This window comes from Neolamprologus multifasciatus, chromosome 3 (genome assembly GCF_963576455.1).
Source record: "Neolamprologus multifasciatus chromosome 3, fNeoMul1.2, whole genome shotgun sequence".
In the NCBI taxonomy this organism is placed as follows: Eukaryota; Metazoa; Chordata; class Actinopteri; order Cichliformes; family Cichlidae; genus Neolamprologus; species Neolamprologus multifasciatus.
This window is the reverse complement of record NC_140441.1, coordinates 3,572,081-3,589,002: the sequence shown is the minus strand read 5'-3', so window position 1 is coordinate 3,589,002 and position 16,922 is coordinate 3,572,081. Positions and strand designations below refer to the sequence as shown.

The window sequence follows — 16,922 nt, the reverse complement described above, 5'->3', positions numbered from 1 at the left end:
GAAACCTGACTTGTTGCTGCAAATTACGCGTAAGTACAGGATACTTGTTTGCAAATAAATGAACTGATGAGAAGAAATATGTGGCGCTCGACTCTAAACACTCTCAGCTTTGAGCCGATTAAACGCTCGTTCTGAAAACATCTTCCCCTCAATGTCCAAAGTCATGAACTCTCCTCAAAGCAACAATCACAACATCTCCATCTTTATTTACACTTTTAGGTTTTAAATTTTGTTCAGTTTGCAGTAAAGTGAGTGTCACAGACCTGAGGAACTCATTTTAATACTTTACTCCAAACTTTGTGCTCTGAAAGTGAAACTCCTACAAACACATGTGAAATAATCCAGCCACAGAAACTGTCCACAGCTTTCAGTCTGTTTGCTGCTATAGATATAATCCAGCTGATGTGGAGAACTACATGTGACACTTTGATGCAGCCATGAATCTGACTGATTTCTTTCCATTTTCAAAGGTTGATGCATCAGTTAAAGTCCTTAAAAAGCTCAGAAATAAAGAGAAAGGTTGGTTAAAGCAAAGAGAGGCACTGGCAGCATTGAAGACACTAAACAAGAGAAACAGATCAGAGAACATCAGACTGAATAAGTGGAATTTTGTAAGTTTTTGTTACTCTGATTACTACTGAGCTGCTATTATTACATTTGGTGTGCATGTAGTAAATTATTATCATCATTTTCATTCTGTGCTCAGGATAAAAACATATGTTCATAAGTTAACCCTCTGGGGTCCAGGGTATAATTGGCCATTTTCGACTACGTTTGATTTTACCTCTATATTTCACCTTTTAAGACTGTTTATCTTGCCTTGTTTGGTATCAATATTTTCAGCACAACCTCAAATATCTGAAATTTGAGTTATTTTTTTATTTTGGTATATATATGAGCACAGTTGATCTAAATTCAGACAAAAAAATCAAAATCCAGGTAGAAAAAAGTTATATTTTTTCTGTAAAACCCACAAACGTGTTTAATGAATCATTTTCATAACTTGAAATGCAAATAGAAATTGTACATTTCTAAAAATTATGCACAAGTTTTGCAACCAACAAAGTTATTTGGTACTATTGACCTAAAAATGCAGCCAAGGCCTCAGTTTTTTATAGAACCATTTAAATCTATTTCCAGAACAATCAGCTGTGCTGCATCAAATAAGAAGGCACACAAATGATTTGTGCCAGTCCAAAAAAATAGTTTGTGTTCAGTATAAGACAGAGGAGAACAGCACAGGCCTAAACCAGGTCTGACAGCAGGAGGTGCATCAGTCCAGTTTTCCATGTGGGAACAGCGTTTACACTGGAATCTGCCTTTGACGGCTTTTTTAGAGCAAATGTGACATTCAGCAGTCTAACTGACACACAATACAAAACAATAACTACACAACACACTAACTACAGCCTCCAAACACGCTAAACGTCACTAATGTCTCACATGTGAAAACTCACTCTCTCTCTCTCTTTCGCTCGCCCGCTTTCCGTCGCCGGTGTCACTCCTAAAAACTTCCCCTTCTCCCTAAACAACCAAATGTCACATGTTGCCTCATCATTTTTTGATTGGTTGACATGGTAAACTCTAACACCAATAGGGAAGTGGTGTTTTTTCTTTTTTCACTCACAAGCGGAGAGTGTTTGCTAGCGCTGTCTGTAGAAAACGCCGTTTTTACCGTTCTTCCCGATGTAAACACTGTTTTGTTCAGAAAAAAACATCACGTGTATTTTTTATCATAACTCTGGTTTTACGTGGCCCGTCGACACAATTCAGAAACTGGTATATAGTTTGAAGTCCGCACTTTCGACCCAAGCTGTGAAATGGAGACTCTGAGTCGCTGTGTTGTCTTAAATTGATCATGTGATTTTGACGTGCCGGCGCGTCCCTCGACCCCAGAGGGTTAATGAAAAGTTTTAGTTTTACAAACAAGAAGACTGAAGATGAAGTAAAAACCTTGAACTTTACTTCTGTGTCTGATGTTTATTGAAGCTGTCAGCTGTCTGTCAAAGTGGACAAATGGATGCACAGTATTGACGAAACAGTAAAGCTCCTTCATGACGAGCAGAGACATTCAAGGAGAGAAATGCTGCTGATGCTGCTGCTGACGCTTGGCTCACAGCAGCATCGAGAGATGGATGACACAAAGAAATAACACAGCTGTCCGCTCTAGAGACCACCGACAGACTCAGCTGTTCACCAGCTAACACCTGTGACTCCACCCAGATGAAGCTTTAGCACCACACCTGTAGAAACTGCCTGTTCACACCGAGGAATGAATGAGAGCATTTCTAGGTCAGGACCACCTCAAGAACCAAAGACTGTGATTTATCCCCACTCAGCACCTCACCCACCACACAGCATAAAGGAACAGTCTTCCAGTCATGACACTAGATGGCTGTTATTACATTTGGCACGAGGGGATCTCAAATAAGTGTCTCACAAAGTTTGACTGAGCACAGAAATCCTCTGTTCAGAAAGAATCAGTGAAGGGAAACTCCGTCCTAATACCCTCGTACACACAATAATAACATGGACTGAACCACCACTCACAACCACCAGCACTTTATATACCTCTGTAGAAATTATCCACATATCTCACTGATCTTAACTGCACTACTGTATAGTTCTGTGTAAATAATCATTCTGTACATACGATCATTTTTAATCCTACAACTGTTTATAACTTGCATAGTTCACATTTCTGTATAGTTTCATATTTATATCCTGTTCATAGCTTGTACTCACTACAGCCTGTACATACTTATAGTTATAGCATATTCATAACATACTTCATACCGTGTACATTATAACATACCATAATAGACCCATTTCTGTAATATACTCACATATCTATATTATTGCTAATATATATTGTAATATATCTATATCATGGCTAAAGAACTTCTGGATGGATGCAAACTGCATTTCGTTGCCTTGTACCTGTGACATGTGCAGTGACAATAAAGTTGAATTCTATTCTACTCTATTCTAAGTGTCATGGTCCCTTTGTCTGTCCGGCCTTCCCAGCAAGGCTTCATGCATTTTTGTTTTGATTTCTGCTCTCCTGTCTTTCCTCTGCCTGGGCGGAGGTCTTGGCGGGCTCCCGCCTTCGGCTCACGCACCTCTGAGTAATCGCGGACATGTGGCTCATTATCCAGCCTTCCTCAGCTACTACTTAAGACGCTGGTTCAAAGCTTCTCGTCGCTGGATGTTGTTAGACACACATCAATGACACCCTGGCTCTTGTTATGTCTCGTGTTTATTCCTAGCGTTTCCTGGTTCTGATTCATCTCTCGTTTACCTGTACATAGATTCCTGGACCCGTCCTGTAATATGACCTCCTCTCCTCTCTCCTTCCTGTGCTCCTCATTTCTCCTTTACATTTTCTAGACCATCATCCTCTTTTTCTTCCACCCACTGCTTTCCCACCTGTCTGAACACCTGTGCTGTAAACTGACCAAAGATGAACCCGAGTCTGATCACATGACTCATCGTAGTGTTGTCATGTCTCCAGCCATCTCTCCTGTGTACACTGATACCATCATTGATCCTTTTCCTACTTTAACAATGAATGCTGTGTTTTGATTGGCTGTGTTCTTTGATGCATCTGTACAGATTTGAACATAACTGTGTGATCAGTGTTTGTACTGTGTGTGAGTTTAAAGTCAAAGCTCTCCTTGTTCTTTTTTCCAATAACATCAAACCTGCAGCATCAGGAGGATCCACGGCTGTACTGTTGGTACCAACACTGTCTGACTGACAGATTTTAACTTCAGCTGTTTTCTCTTTCTTCTGACATCCTTTCAAACCACACACTCACAAACTGCACTTGTTCTGTCCTCCCAACTGTTGTTCATGAGATCTGAGTTTGATTTCATCTTTTTGTTGTTTCATGTTTTAAACATGAAGCTGGATCCATCGTACTTCTCCGTCTCCTAAACCCACTCCGATATCTTTTATTTTCCACATAGTTTGTTAATCTGTTGTTTATCATCGTCTCCATTATGTTGCAGATGTTGGATGTTGAAACCATCCGTCTGCCATTTCCTGGTTTCATGTTGGTACAATCACTGCTTCCTTCCAGCTCTGTGGAAGTTTCCCACCCTCCCAAACTCTGATATTCTAATAAAATATCTTTAGAGATGATTTGACCTGATATAACAACAGAATACATGCCCCAAAATGTATTTTGTAACGTATTCCAATACGTTACTCAATGACAGTAACGTATTCTGAATACTTTGGATTACTTAATATATTATTATGCTTTTTACAACTACATAAATGTACTATTGCTGTGATTTATTACTATTACTGAAGGTTACTTGCCATACCAACACCAACTAGATGTTTAAATCTTAATATAAATGAGTAACAGTAGGTGGACATTAGGCAAGGCTGCACTTTTTGCAGCGATCTCGTATAGAAAACTGTTTCACGTGTATATAAAACAGGTCCGAGGCTTGAACCGTAGTAAAGGGACCTCTGGCTAATACGGTGGGTTCTGTGTCGGCTCGTAGCTGAAAACTAGCTTTACTTTGTTGTCTGGGTCAACTTTGCTAGCAGAGACAGAGAGAGGCGTTGAAAGGCTGCTCCAACAGAACTTATTGTTTCAGAGGAAAACACGAACACGGTGTACAGTCGAGTCTTAATAGCTTACTTACAGCTGGGCTCGTCAGGCTCTCTTCTTGGCTGCAGTGGTTATTATTATATTTACATGCTTCCAGCTCCCGTTTCTGCTCGATGACAGCTCGTACTTTTCCTTTTTCTCCCTCCTCGCTCACAGACACATAACGGGTATGGCGGTCCATTCTCCCTGCAGCACGGACTACACTGCCCATCAGGCTACATTCTTTAGGGCGATGCCTGTAACACTCTGCCTGTTGCCTTCATATTCAATAATTCTTTGAATAATAATTTTAAAAAATGTTTCTTCACGTCATCATGCAGCTGCAAGCAGAGGTGACATGGGCAGTGAGATTGAGACACAGACATTAGAGCCTCTTAATCGTGTTTTGTTTGGGTTTCCACCAGCGTGGAATTACCAAAACTAGAGAGAGCATAGCCTAACATATGAAACAGGTAAAGACCGCGTGTAAACCATTATTTCAACAAAGTAACTGTATTCTCATTACCACCTATTTAAACAGTAACTGTAACAGAATACTCATATTTTGTATTTTAAATAGGTAACGCTGGTACATGTATTCAGTTACTCCCCAACACTGCTGTAATAACTCCTGATATTCTATAACTGTTTTCCTCACTAATATTATCTGAACTATATTGATCTTTCACTGCTGTGACTTCACCAGCCTCCACTGTCACTGCTCCACCCTCCCCTACAGCTGAGCTACAGACCTCCACAGATCTTTAATCACACTTTGTTTGTGACCTTCCTTTCTTCCTCATCGCCTGCTTTGCTGCTTCTAAATCAGCGTTACAAACAGAACAACTTAAATCATCAACACTCACATCACTTTGTACAGTTTACTAACAAATCTGAATGTCCTCCAGTCAGCAGCACTGAAACACCACTTCATCACCCCCTGTATCGCTCCTCTACACTCAGCTCTGTCTCATCCTTACAGGAGTGAGGTCACTTCCTGCAAGAGTGTCTGTGACTTCCTGCCATCAACAAACACCTGACAGCCAATCTGAGACCATCCTGAGATCAGCTGCTGACTCTGTCCCTGCTCTAATATCTACTCTTGTACAGCTTCTTTAACTTCATTCATTCTTCACTGACTGCTCTGCTCGCTGTGACCATTAAAATCCCCACACCACATTATTTTCACTGCACTGGTTTCATCCACTGGTTCTGATGACAGTCTGCTACATGGGCTGTAAAAGCTGAGCTTAAACTGTCCCAGTGTACAATAACCAGCCTGTCCTCTCTCCTGGTCCTCCCCCAGTCTCTTATTAACATGACACGTCTCTGAGAGCAAACACGTCTCTGCTGCCTTCAAAGTTACTTTCATAGCCTCTCATGTTTCCATTTGTCTGTACACTTTATTACAGATGCAATGGGTAGAATCATCTTCTCTAAGCGCTGTATGAGCTTCCTGTATTTTTCTGACATCTGATTCTGACACTGAACAAATGTTTCTCGTCCTCTCCCTTCTTTCCTTTGACAGTTACTCTGTAACTTCATGTTATCGACTGCTCTGACTTCTTCTACTTCCAGCAGTTTGTAGCACAGCAGTGATCCTTCTATCAGAAACATGCTGCTTCTCCTTCATCCTCCTCTCATTGATCTGAATCAGCTGTTTTCACAGAGAAACGCTGCACAAATCCTTCACTCCACTATTTCTGTCAGCAGATGACTCGCTCTATCATGGCTGCTGCTCCTTTTTCACACACTCATTTGTGCTTTGAATCCAATCTGTTTCTCATCATCACCATGAACAGGCTGCTCATCAATCAGCACATTAGCTGTAGATCAGCTGCACACTGATGAAGATGCTCAGACAGACGGGCTGGGCACACAGAGGACTTTATGATCTGTTCTTAAATTCAGTCCAACATGGATCATTTCTGCTCACAGTCCAATCATCTCTGGAAACTTGTGCTTCCATGGCACACGGTGCGCTGGGCTGCTTCAACAAATAGCACTACACCTCTGGTTGTCAGCTTCACCTCTCCATCGCTCTCCCCGTGGCTACAGTACAAGTGAGCTGACACATCCATCAGTGGAGACTGTGGGCCAGTAAGGAGCAGCAGCTGCCTGCAACATGGGCTTTACATTGCAAACAGCCACAAGTCTGGGCCTAACCACGCCTTTGACTTCTTCTTCATTTCCATGAGATTTACATTTCAGGGAGTTCCCCTGGAAAAAGAGCCATTTTGAAAGCTGTTTGCTGACTTCATCAATAATCTGCTTCAATCATCCAGATGAGAATCCTGAGAATGGAGCAGCCCTGATAGCAGCTCATAGGATCACAGTGTTTTTCATTCAGCTGATTGATTTCACAGGTTAGGAGGTGAACCATCTAACTGTGCTCCTCCTTCCACCTTTGGACCACTCATTTAGTGACAGCCAGGATTTGACAATCAGCTGTGACACAGGAAAACATGAGGTGGGAAACTCTGGAGAAGATCTGCTTTTCTCTACAGGGAGGCTCGCACATCTGATCTGCTCACGATCACTCAACTCACTTCAACAACATGCTGACTCAGTCATTTCTGCACGTTTCCTCATGTTACAGCCCTGACTTCAGTTCAGCTGAGGAGGAGATGAGGGAGGAGAGAGCAGTGGTGGAAGAAGAGGAGGAGAAGATCCAAAGAGGAGGCAGGGGGAGAGGCTCAGGAACAGTTAGCATCAGAGACTTTGAGCCATCATGGACTCCCACTCCTTCCATCCAGCCCTGTGTGGATCAGCAGCTCCAAAATGTCTGCTCACTCATGTTCTTACTGTCTGTGCTCTTCTTTCATTTCACTCATTATATATGAACTGCTCCTAAATCACACTGGATATGGATTTTCTGTCCATCCACACTAATTCTCTTCATTCTCACCTGATTGTTTGGATGCTCTTTGATAGCACATTGAAAATCCTCACAGTGACTTCTATTGCCACACTGACTGGACAAATACAAAGTTGAAGGCTTCATGTGTTTGGCACAAATAATACTTTGGTAGGTCTGAATTGTGTTTTGAACCATCTCTCAGGACCAAAGTCTTTTTGCTTCATTCAAAAAGAGCTGAAGGCTTTTTCCCTCACAGTTTGTCCTTTGATATTATTGGATGATGGACTGTGGAAAACACAAATGTGCACTTCTTAATGGCTCATATGTGCTGTGAAAGAGCTCTTTGTGATCCTGAAGCTTTTCAATAGTTTTTCTTTGGCTGTTTGTAAAGTTTTCTGTGTGAACTCTCAGGAATCTGGAGCAGTCTAATAGAAGTCTACTGGGGTATAGAGGGAGGAGCTTCTGTCAGACTCTTTCTGATGAGGAACTGAAGCCGCTCTCATGGTCTCATCAAATCCATCAGACTGAGAAAAACTGTCATGTGACCTCTCAGAACAAACAGCCTGTTAGTTTCCTGCTGCCTCCATCACTCACTTTCATTCACTCTCAATCACACCAACATGTTAAAGCAGCGCTATAGCTCACCTGGCTGAGCAGGTGGGCTGAAGGCGGGGCTTACTACAGGTGCCTGTGTGTCCCTCACTCTCTCCCCACTTTCCTGTCTACTCTCTGCACCTATATAATAAAGGCAAACATGCCTCCAATAGAAATCTTTGCAAACACAAAGTCCCACAGCAGCCCCGTGTTCTCCGGCTAAAATGAGAGTTTTTGTCAGTGGAGTCTGGTGGCTTTAACCACACAAACATTACAGCTGCGCTCAAATATCACAAAGAGCTGTGACAGCAGAGAAACACATGAAAATCCTCCAAAGATCATCTAGAAATAGAAATCTGTCCACTGTGGGACGTGTGAGGCTGACATTAATATGTCTTAAAGTGGGAGATGAAGAAATGCTTCCAGGGCCCAAATCATGGAGACAAACATCAATCCACACTTCACTTTGTTTCCTGTCTCTAAAGTGGGAATATTTCAGTGTGATGAACAAACGGCCTCCAACAAATAAAGCTCATTTCCTTTTCCTGTCTTTTCTCCAGCGGCCTCAGCTTCTTCCTCTTTCCCCTGTCTTCTTCTGCAGACGCTCCTCTGTAGCTTCAAGCTCTTTCTCTTTACAAGGAGAGCTACAAACCTTTGCATCCAGCCACAAACACCCCATGGGCTCCTCTGGATCATCACACTCAGCATTTTCACAATAAAAGCCTCATATTTATGGCTGCTCCACCCTGACATGTGACAACATCCAAATGACTGGATCAAAGTGTTTGAATGATCTCAGCAGCTTTAAAACTATTGATATTTATACATTTACATTTATTTGGAATAAACTAACAAAACTATTGATTTGATCCAAACTCAACTCATGCCAGAGGCTTTTATTTTGAAGTTAGGATCATTTTAATGGTCTTCTTAGTCTGTTCATTTAAACACACAGTTGCTCCGCCTGACATTTTTGGCTTTTAGATCAAAACATCAAAGAATTTATTTTATTTGAATGAACTGAAAATAGATTCAAACTAAAAGCTTTTAGAGAATAAACTCCTTCATGACCTCTGACCTCTGACCTGTATCTACAGCACTGACCTCTGACTTTCAGCTCCACTTGTTTCTTCAGCAGGATGTTTCCCTCCCTGCTGTAGACGGTGCAGGTGTAGGTGTTGTTGTCTCCATCTGTGGGGTGTTTCAGGGTCAGACTGAGGTCTCCAGTTTTCAGCAGGTCTTCATTCATCTTCGTTCGGTCTCTGTAAACCTGGTGCTGTTCTTCAGGCTGGTCAGAGCCGTTCTCATACACGTGGACCTTCCTGTCGTAGAAGTCATTGTAAAAGTTTACCATCCACTCCACTTTAGCGTCTTCAGGCAGGTGAAGTGTGGTGTTTAAGGGCAGCTGGACAGACTCCACCCCTGAATCCACCTCCACCTGGGGGACTGAGAGGACAACAAAGCACAACATGAGCTTGGATGGAGACATTTGTGTTGACTCTAACAGGCTGAATGCTGCTGCTTCACTGGGAGCTCACTGTTAGATAGAAAGTGGTCAGTGTGAAGAGGAGACGCAGCAGAAAGATGAAGACTGACAGGAAGAAAGCAGTGAACAGACTGTTGGAGCTGCTGTTAGTGGGACAGGACTTTATTCAGTCTCTGAGGACCAGATTTGACTTGATGAAGCAGAGAAACACAGTCTGAGTGTTTCTGTCACACTCACTTCATCACACAGCTCAGTTTGACAACATTTGGAAGAATTTGATAGAAGCGTTCCTTTAGTAAAAGCACCAAGAAAACACCATGAAAACACCTCACTACACACAAAACTGCAGTACTGGCAAATTGTACATAAAGTATGAAAAGTCAAAGTACTTATTGTGCAGAACAATGTTCCCATCAGTGTTCTATGGATCAATATTACTGCTGCACATGTTTAAGGCTGAGCTCATTTCAAATCCTTTCTATTGTGTTGAATCTGCAGTAATGCATCATATTCTATAAAATCATATGTTTGTAGTGGCTGTCCTGTGAGGACCACGTATCTCTAAATAAACAGCTGTTAATGAGCTCACAAACACAGGCCTACAGCTGGATTTGAAAAAGTCCATTCAATAGAAAATCAACAATCACAGCTGGATTCAAAGGCTTGAGCTCTGTGTGACATGGTTACCTGTCAGTATCTACAGGGGGATTCAAATATGAAGGAAACATGAAGGTGGTGCATTAGAAAAACTGCTGCTTTCAAGTGCAGAGCAACAAACTGTTTGAACTGATACAACTTTATTAACACAGACAAAGATTTGTGCATCAGCTGCTGTAACATTTGTAATGAGCATTAATATTAATAAGTGTGAGTGAACAGAGCTGCTGCAACAGTGAAACTCTCACTGACTGATGTTACGTGAGGCCTCGTTGGCTCATTGTTAGTTCGCTGCACTGAAACAGGAAAATCCAGCTGTTAGTCATAATGTTTGTGTTTGTAAAGCACTTTATAACTGAGGACAGTGTGGAGGAGAGTCTGTGTGAGTCAGCTGCACCAGTGCTTCATGCTTTGGTGTTTTTAACATAAAGTCGTCCCTGTAGACTGCTTTTAGTTTCAGTGTCCTTATTTTGCCCTCAGTTATTGGTTCTCACTGTCTCCAGATCAGGTTCAAACACAGAGGAGATCAGGGCTTTGCAGCTGCTCCTAAACTGTGGAACAAAGACCCACGCAACATTACAGACCTTCAACACCCTCCATCCTCTTCCTCTTCTCCTTATCCCAGCACACAGAGAGGAGTGTCGGGGGAAAGGCCCCACTCAGGTGGTGGAAATGACCTCAGGAACTTGTTGCTGTGAGGCAACAATGATCAGCACCACCATACTGTTTGTTTCACTCATGGTTTCTCATTTTATGTTTGTTTTTAATCTGTTGAATTATTTCAGGACTTTGACTCATTTAAATGTGCATCACTTTGGTCAGCAGCTGTTTCAGTAACACTTTATAACACGACCTGCAAATAAGGCTCAAGTAGCCTGTAGTTACCTGTAAGTTTGTGTAACAAGTAGGTTTTGTACAGAAAGAATACAATAATTACACTGTAAGTACATTTAAGTACAGCGTCAGTCATTTTAAGTGCTGGGTTATTTCATGGGAAATCTCCAGAACAACAAACAATATTCCATCTTTGTACTTTCCGGGCCGCGGCTCATATTATGGAGCGACTCAGCCTTAGCCTAACATCCTGGTATTTTATAGCAAAGGACGCTAAGAAAGGAAACCCAGCCACACTGTAGCCGACTGTCTGCATTGTAATCAGGCTGCAATGTAGGGACGTGTCTACAAAGAAGCTCCAGCTGAAAGGATTACAGCAGGTTAGTGTGATGACAGATAGAGGTGTAAATGTACTGACATGTAAAGAGGGTGTTGAGAAGGTGGAAGAGTGACAGAAAAGACAAAAAGAGTGCAGAAACCTGACTCGTTGCCACCCATTGTAACACCCATATGGTCACAAAGGGTTAAAACACTGTGTGTGTGTGTACATGACTTCCTGCCACACAATATATGCTTATAACTGTTTAACCACATTTCCTAGTTATCCAAAGGTCATCTCCCCTCACCCGTATACGGCTTAACTTTAATGGTTCACTATATGCAAGCCCCTAAAAGGCCGAGAGTGGACATCCTTCACAAGATAAGGAAACCAGAATCTCACATGGGATGTGCCTGCTGTTAAACAGCTACAGCTAATTATTAGGGGTGCAACGATACTCGTATCGATATTGAACAGTTCATACAGTGCTTTCGGTTCGGTACGCATATGTATCGAACAATACAACATGTTTAATTTATTTTATCAACTTTCCTTCTGACGATGCTGTCTGTGTTGAGCGCTCAGTGAATCTGCGTTCGACTACTCCGCCTAGGCTGCACTGTCGAGCGCAGAGCCACTGAGCGCAGCGCAAGCTAGCAAGACAGAAGCTAAGCTCGTTGCAACATGACAAATTGAACCTCCCCCACCCTCATTCAGATCTGGAGTTTGGAACTATCTTGGTCTTCATGTGACGTATGACCCTGAAGGTAAGCGCGTCATGGACTAAAGTAAAACAGTATGTTGGATGTTCCAGCAATGCTCAATTACATTGGTGGGAACTAGTGCGTTAGCAGTTAGCTCGTTAACGTGTTTGCCGTCCAGCCCCACGCACGGGGCGATCTGCGGTAGCTCGTTAACGGAGATTTGCCGTGTTGTGGCGTTAACGTTATTTAAGATTAAGGCTGACAGCACTAGTGGGAACACAACGAATATGACTGCACATTTACTCCGACATCATCCTAGTGCAAAGACAAGTGGAAGCAGACAAAAACAACAAGCACGCATGCTACAAACTTTACCCGAGTCATTTAGACAGCCGTTAGCACGTGATTCTCCTTATGGGGACCTGATATGTTTAATATGCTGCTGAGAATATAGCCCAGAAGAAGCGTATAGTATAGCTTTTATTTTGAAAGAGACATTTCTCTGTAATAAACTCTCTTTTCCAAAGATGAGTGATTTCTCCATCTGATAGATTTTTTTTTTATTGTTTTGTTGTTTCAGCAACATTAAATTTAAAAACTGTACTTTTGAGTTAAAATATATATTTTTCATTTTAATAAATTACAAATTAAAAAGGCATGAACATTTTTTTTGCATCGAAAAAATATTGAACCGTGACACCAAAGTATCGAACCGAACCGTGAATTTTGTGTATCGTTGCACCCCTGTTTTTTACCATGTTAACATGATAGTGTTACACAGTTACTGCACACGTGTCATCTCCACATCCATGATGCAAATATCCACTTCCACCACAGCCACAGCTGCTCTATTGGATTACTAATTGCCTCCTCCAGCATCATAGATGTGTAGGGGAGGAACAGAAGAATATCTAACCATGCAGTTTAAGGCACAGTTTACAAATTTAAGTAAAACAATGACAACATTTAACGATATGGCAGCCTCGCTTCTGTCAGTCTGCCCCAGGGCAGCTGTGGCTACAACTGTAGCTGCCTCCACCAGTGTGGGAGACTGAATGAATAGTGGAATTGTAAAGTGCTTTGGGTGCCTAGAAAAGCGCTATATAAATGCAATCCATTATTATTTCAACCTAACAACATCTTCCCCTCTTGATCCTGTTGGCACTAACCTCTGACTTTCAGCTCAACTTGAGCCTTCATTAGGATCATCTTCCACCTGTTGTAGACGGTGCATCTGTAGGTCTTTGTGTCCCAGTCTGTGGGGTATTTCAGGGTCAGACTGAGGTCTCCAGTTTTCAGCAGGTTTCTCTTCACTTTGGTTCGTCCTCTGTAATCCTGGTGCTGTTCTTCAGGCTGGTCAGAGCCGTTCTCATACATGTGGACCTTTGTGTTGTCTTTGTTCTCCATCCACTCCACTTTAGCATCTTTAGGCAGGTGAATTGTGTTGAAGGGCAGCTGGACAGACTCCACCCCTGATTCCACATCCACCTGGGGGACTGAGAGAAAGAGGAGGAGTTTCTGTCAGAGCAGCAGAATGAACTTATTCCCTGGAATAGTAAAAGTCTGTATTTTGAGTCTAACTGTGATTCATTTATGAGAGTGCCCTTGTCACATTTGCATCTTGAAGCAATCGTGATGTTAATTAACAGTTATAATTAATTTTTATGAGAAAAGTGACAGAGTTGTGCTGAGTAAATCACATTATGACAGAAGCAGCATAATCTCCTCTGCAGATTCCATCATCTTTAAAGTTTACTGTTCACTTATATAAAGGAGAGTGGGGGTGGCTGTGTGTAATACCTGTATATTGTAGTTACTGTACAAATACAAAATGACCACAGCAGGGCCCGAAACCCAGTCTGAATAAACTAGTTCTTTTTCCAGTCCTCCTGTGTGTTATCTGGTTACTCACCTTTCTCTCCCATTTTAAGCTCCACTGGTTTGAACAGAAGATTCATATGTTTGATCGTTTATGTTCAAAACGTGTTTAAGACATAACACATAAATGTGTTGTGTCTTCTATTCAGTTGTACAGCACTGACCTCTGACTTTCAGCTCCACCTTTCTCTTCAGCAGTACTCTTCCCTCCCTGCTGTAGACGGTGCAGGTGTAGGTGTTTGTGTCTCTCTCTGTGGGGTGTTTCAGGGTCAGACTGAGGTCTCCAGTCTTCAGCAGGTCTTCATTCATCTTCGTTCGGTCTCTGTAATCCTCGTCCTGTTCTTCAGGCTGGTCAGAGCCGTTCTCATACACGTGGACCTTCCTGTGTAAACTGTCCGTCCACTCCACTTCAGCATCTTCAGGCAGGTGAACTTTGGCTTTACAGATCAGCTGGACAGACTCCTCCCCTGAATTCACCTCCACCTGGGGGACTGAGTGGACAACAAAGCACAACATGAGCTGTTCAAATATTCAATGTCAAAGTAGAATCACATCAACCAGAGGTAAAAGCTGAATCAGCTGCAACATATTGCTTCCATCTCTCTCCTCCCTGGATGCGTCTTCTCTCTGTCTCTTTCATTCTTTCCTGTGGGATAGTTGCCCACTCTCTCTCTGACTGTCATACCATATAAATTCTCTGCAGACATAAAATAACTGCGATGGACACGTTATACAGTTACTGTGTAACTTCAAAGCTCAGAGGCTGTAATCTGATGGTAAATCATGTTCCATCTTGACTCCACCTGAGTGTCAGTCCTCAGGACCTCACACAGTCCCAGCAGCTTCTATCAGCAGAGTTCTCCCTGATATCACAAACATATTGATCCTCCTTCAGCCTCCTCTCATTGATCTGAACTGTTTCCACAGAGAAACATGCAAATGTCAAACATCCGTCTTGTTTGATAAAACACTCCTTTATTGGGTCTGCTGTTTTCTCAGTTGCTGATTTGCTGCTCTTATTATTATTAGTTATTAAAACAAACTGACTGCATGTTTGAATGCAAATTAGAAGTTAAAACATCCCATGTTTGTGAATGTATCATCAGCCCCACAGGTTTTAGTCCCAAACTGACTTCTGTGCCTCTTTGGTAAACCCAACGGCAGCTTTTTGATGCCAAAACATGTTTTTACTGTGTTAGTTAAACTGTTAGTGAATCTGTCCCTTCATATCATAATGGCAGCAATGACCACTCATTTTATGTTTATTAGTTTTTGTGAGGATTAGAAATATATTTTACTGCTATTGTTAATAATTATCATCATTACCATTGCATTAATAATACAATCTACAGTATTGATGTTGCATTCAGATGTTTAAACATATTGGTACCCAATTAGCCTTTATTACAGGTGCAGTTATAACCACGTTAAACTGTTGAGTTAAATCAATAATCTTAAATGCTTTTGAATGCTTGTTATAATCTTAAATGTGTACGTGCTGGCCTTCTGTCTGGTGGAAAAGGTTACAAGTTTCAGCTGGTGAGGCGAGAGGTGAAACTGAGTGCATTTCATGCTGACACACACTCACACAGTAGATAGACTCATTTATAGGTGAGAGGTTAGTCATGTTTGCCTGTAACTCTAAAATTGTCTCTGTAAAAGAGGAACAGTTCCTTGCAGGGTGTGGGTCTGGTGTTCCAGACGAGAAGTGAAAGTCAGAATGTTGACAGGAAGCATCTGCTGTGGAGACGGAGACAATGTTCTTTTAAACTGTGTTAAAGGTCATTGTGGTTTTGAAACCTATGTATGACCTGTATCTGATTGACGTTGAAGGGGTGTATTAAATTTAAGCCCTGATGGTATATAAAGCATCTGCTTATGCTCTGTAAGTCGGGGATCAGCGCTGTCTGCGTACAGCGGTGGTCTTCCCACGCGTGTCATTAAAAATCATCGTTTGACTCCACCCGGCCGGATCAGTGTTGTTATTTAGAAAGTTGATTACCTCCGTTATCCCTCCTCAATATTGAACCTTAACATTTTCTTGCATGAAATATGCTTAAAGTGAGGTTTGAATTTCAACCGATTAAGCTAAGTGTGAATATTTTATTTCCCCAAAAATAACCTCTGCTTATTACACAGAAACTTCAACATGTGTTTCCAGGTAATAATTCAAATAATCAAAAACTATTGTTATATTTACATACAAACATTTCAAAAATGACTATTACCCTATCATAAATCCCCCTTATCCAGTATCCAACACGTGGAGCGACCTGCTGTGACCCTTTGGGATTTGGGAGCAGCTGAATATAGCTGTTATCACGGTGCAGTTTTGACTTGCTAGAAAATTCATTTTGAGTTTGAGCATATTTAGCTGATATGAGCTATAAAAACATCAGCCTTATAAACCTAATTATTATCATAGTGGTCCCTAGGAGAACCTCACAGGATCAATACAGTGAAACACTGTCACAGACTTGAATGATTTCTCACTGGAAACTTTGTTTATGACTGAAGTTTAGACCTGTGTACACATTCACACACAACATACCTTTTTTGAATAATTTCCAAAGATATATTCCAACACCCACGAGGACTGCAGTAATCAGGACAGCCAGGAGAACCCAGGCCTCAGCAGGAAAAACGTACGGCTCTGTAAGAAACCAACGACATGGTGAGGTCTACACGAGCACGACTACAATGGTCCAAAATAAAGCATCAGTCTTCCACATCATGTTTTTGTCCTGTCCTCCTTCTCTCACCCCAACCGGTCACAGCAGATGGCCGTCCCTCCCTGAGCCTGGTTCCTTCTGAGTTTTTTCATCCCACTGTTGCAAAGTGCTTGCTCAAAGGGGGTCATGTGATTGTTGGGTCTTTCTCAGTACTATTGTAGGGTCTACATTGCAATATAATACGCCTAGAGGTGACCGTTGTTGTGGTGCTAAAGAAATAAAATTGAATTGAAGGTTCTATCAGGTCTG

At 41.9% G+C, this 16,922-nt stretch overlaps 1 protein-coding gene across 3 annotated transcripts in view; it reads right to left on the bottom strand.

The window, feature by feature from the left end:
- LOC146521102 (uncharacterized) overlaps positions 1-16,922 on the bottom strand; it is a 33,696-nt gene that overhangs the window by 9,463 nt on the left and 7,311 nt on the right. Inside the window, exons 4-7 of one of the 3 annotated variants that reach the window (XM_085154319.1) lie at positions 16,493-16,594; positions 14,106-14,432; positions 13,233-13,559; positions 9,168-9,509 (exon numbers count right to left, since the gene is read on the bottom strand). In XM_085154319.1, coding sequence (XP_085010445.1) covers positions 9,168-9,509; positions 13,233-13,559; positions 14,106-14,432; positions 16,493-16,594 — 1,098 coding nt within the window. The remainder of the gene's footprint in view (positions 1-9,167; positions 9,510-13,232; positions 13,560-14,105; positions 14,433-16,492; positions 16,595-16,922) is intronic. The other 2 variants (XM_085154320.1, XM_085154321.1) reach the window with 2 other exon arrangements.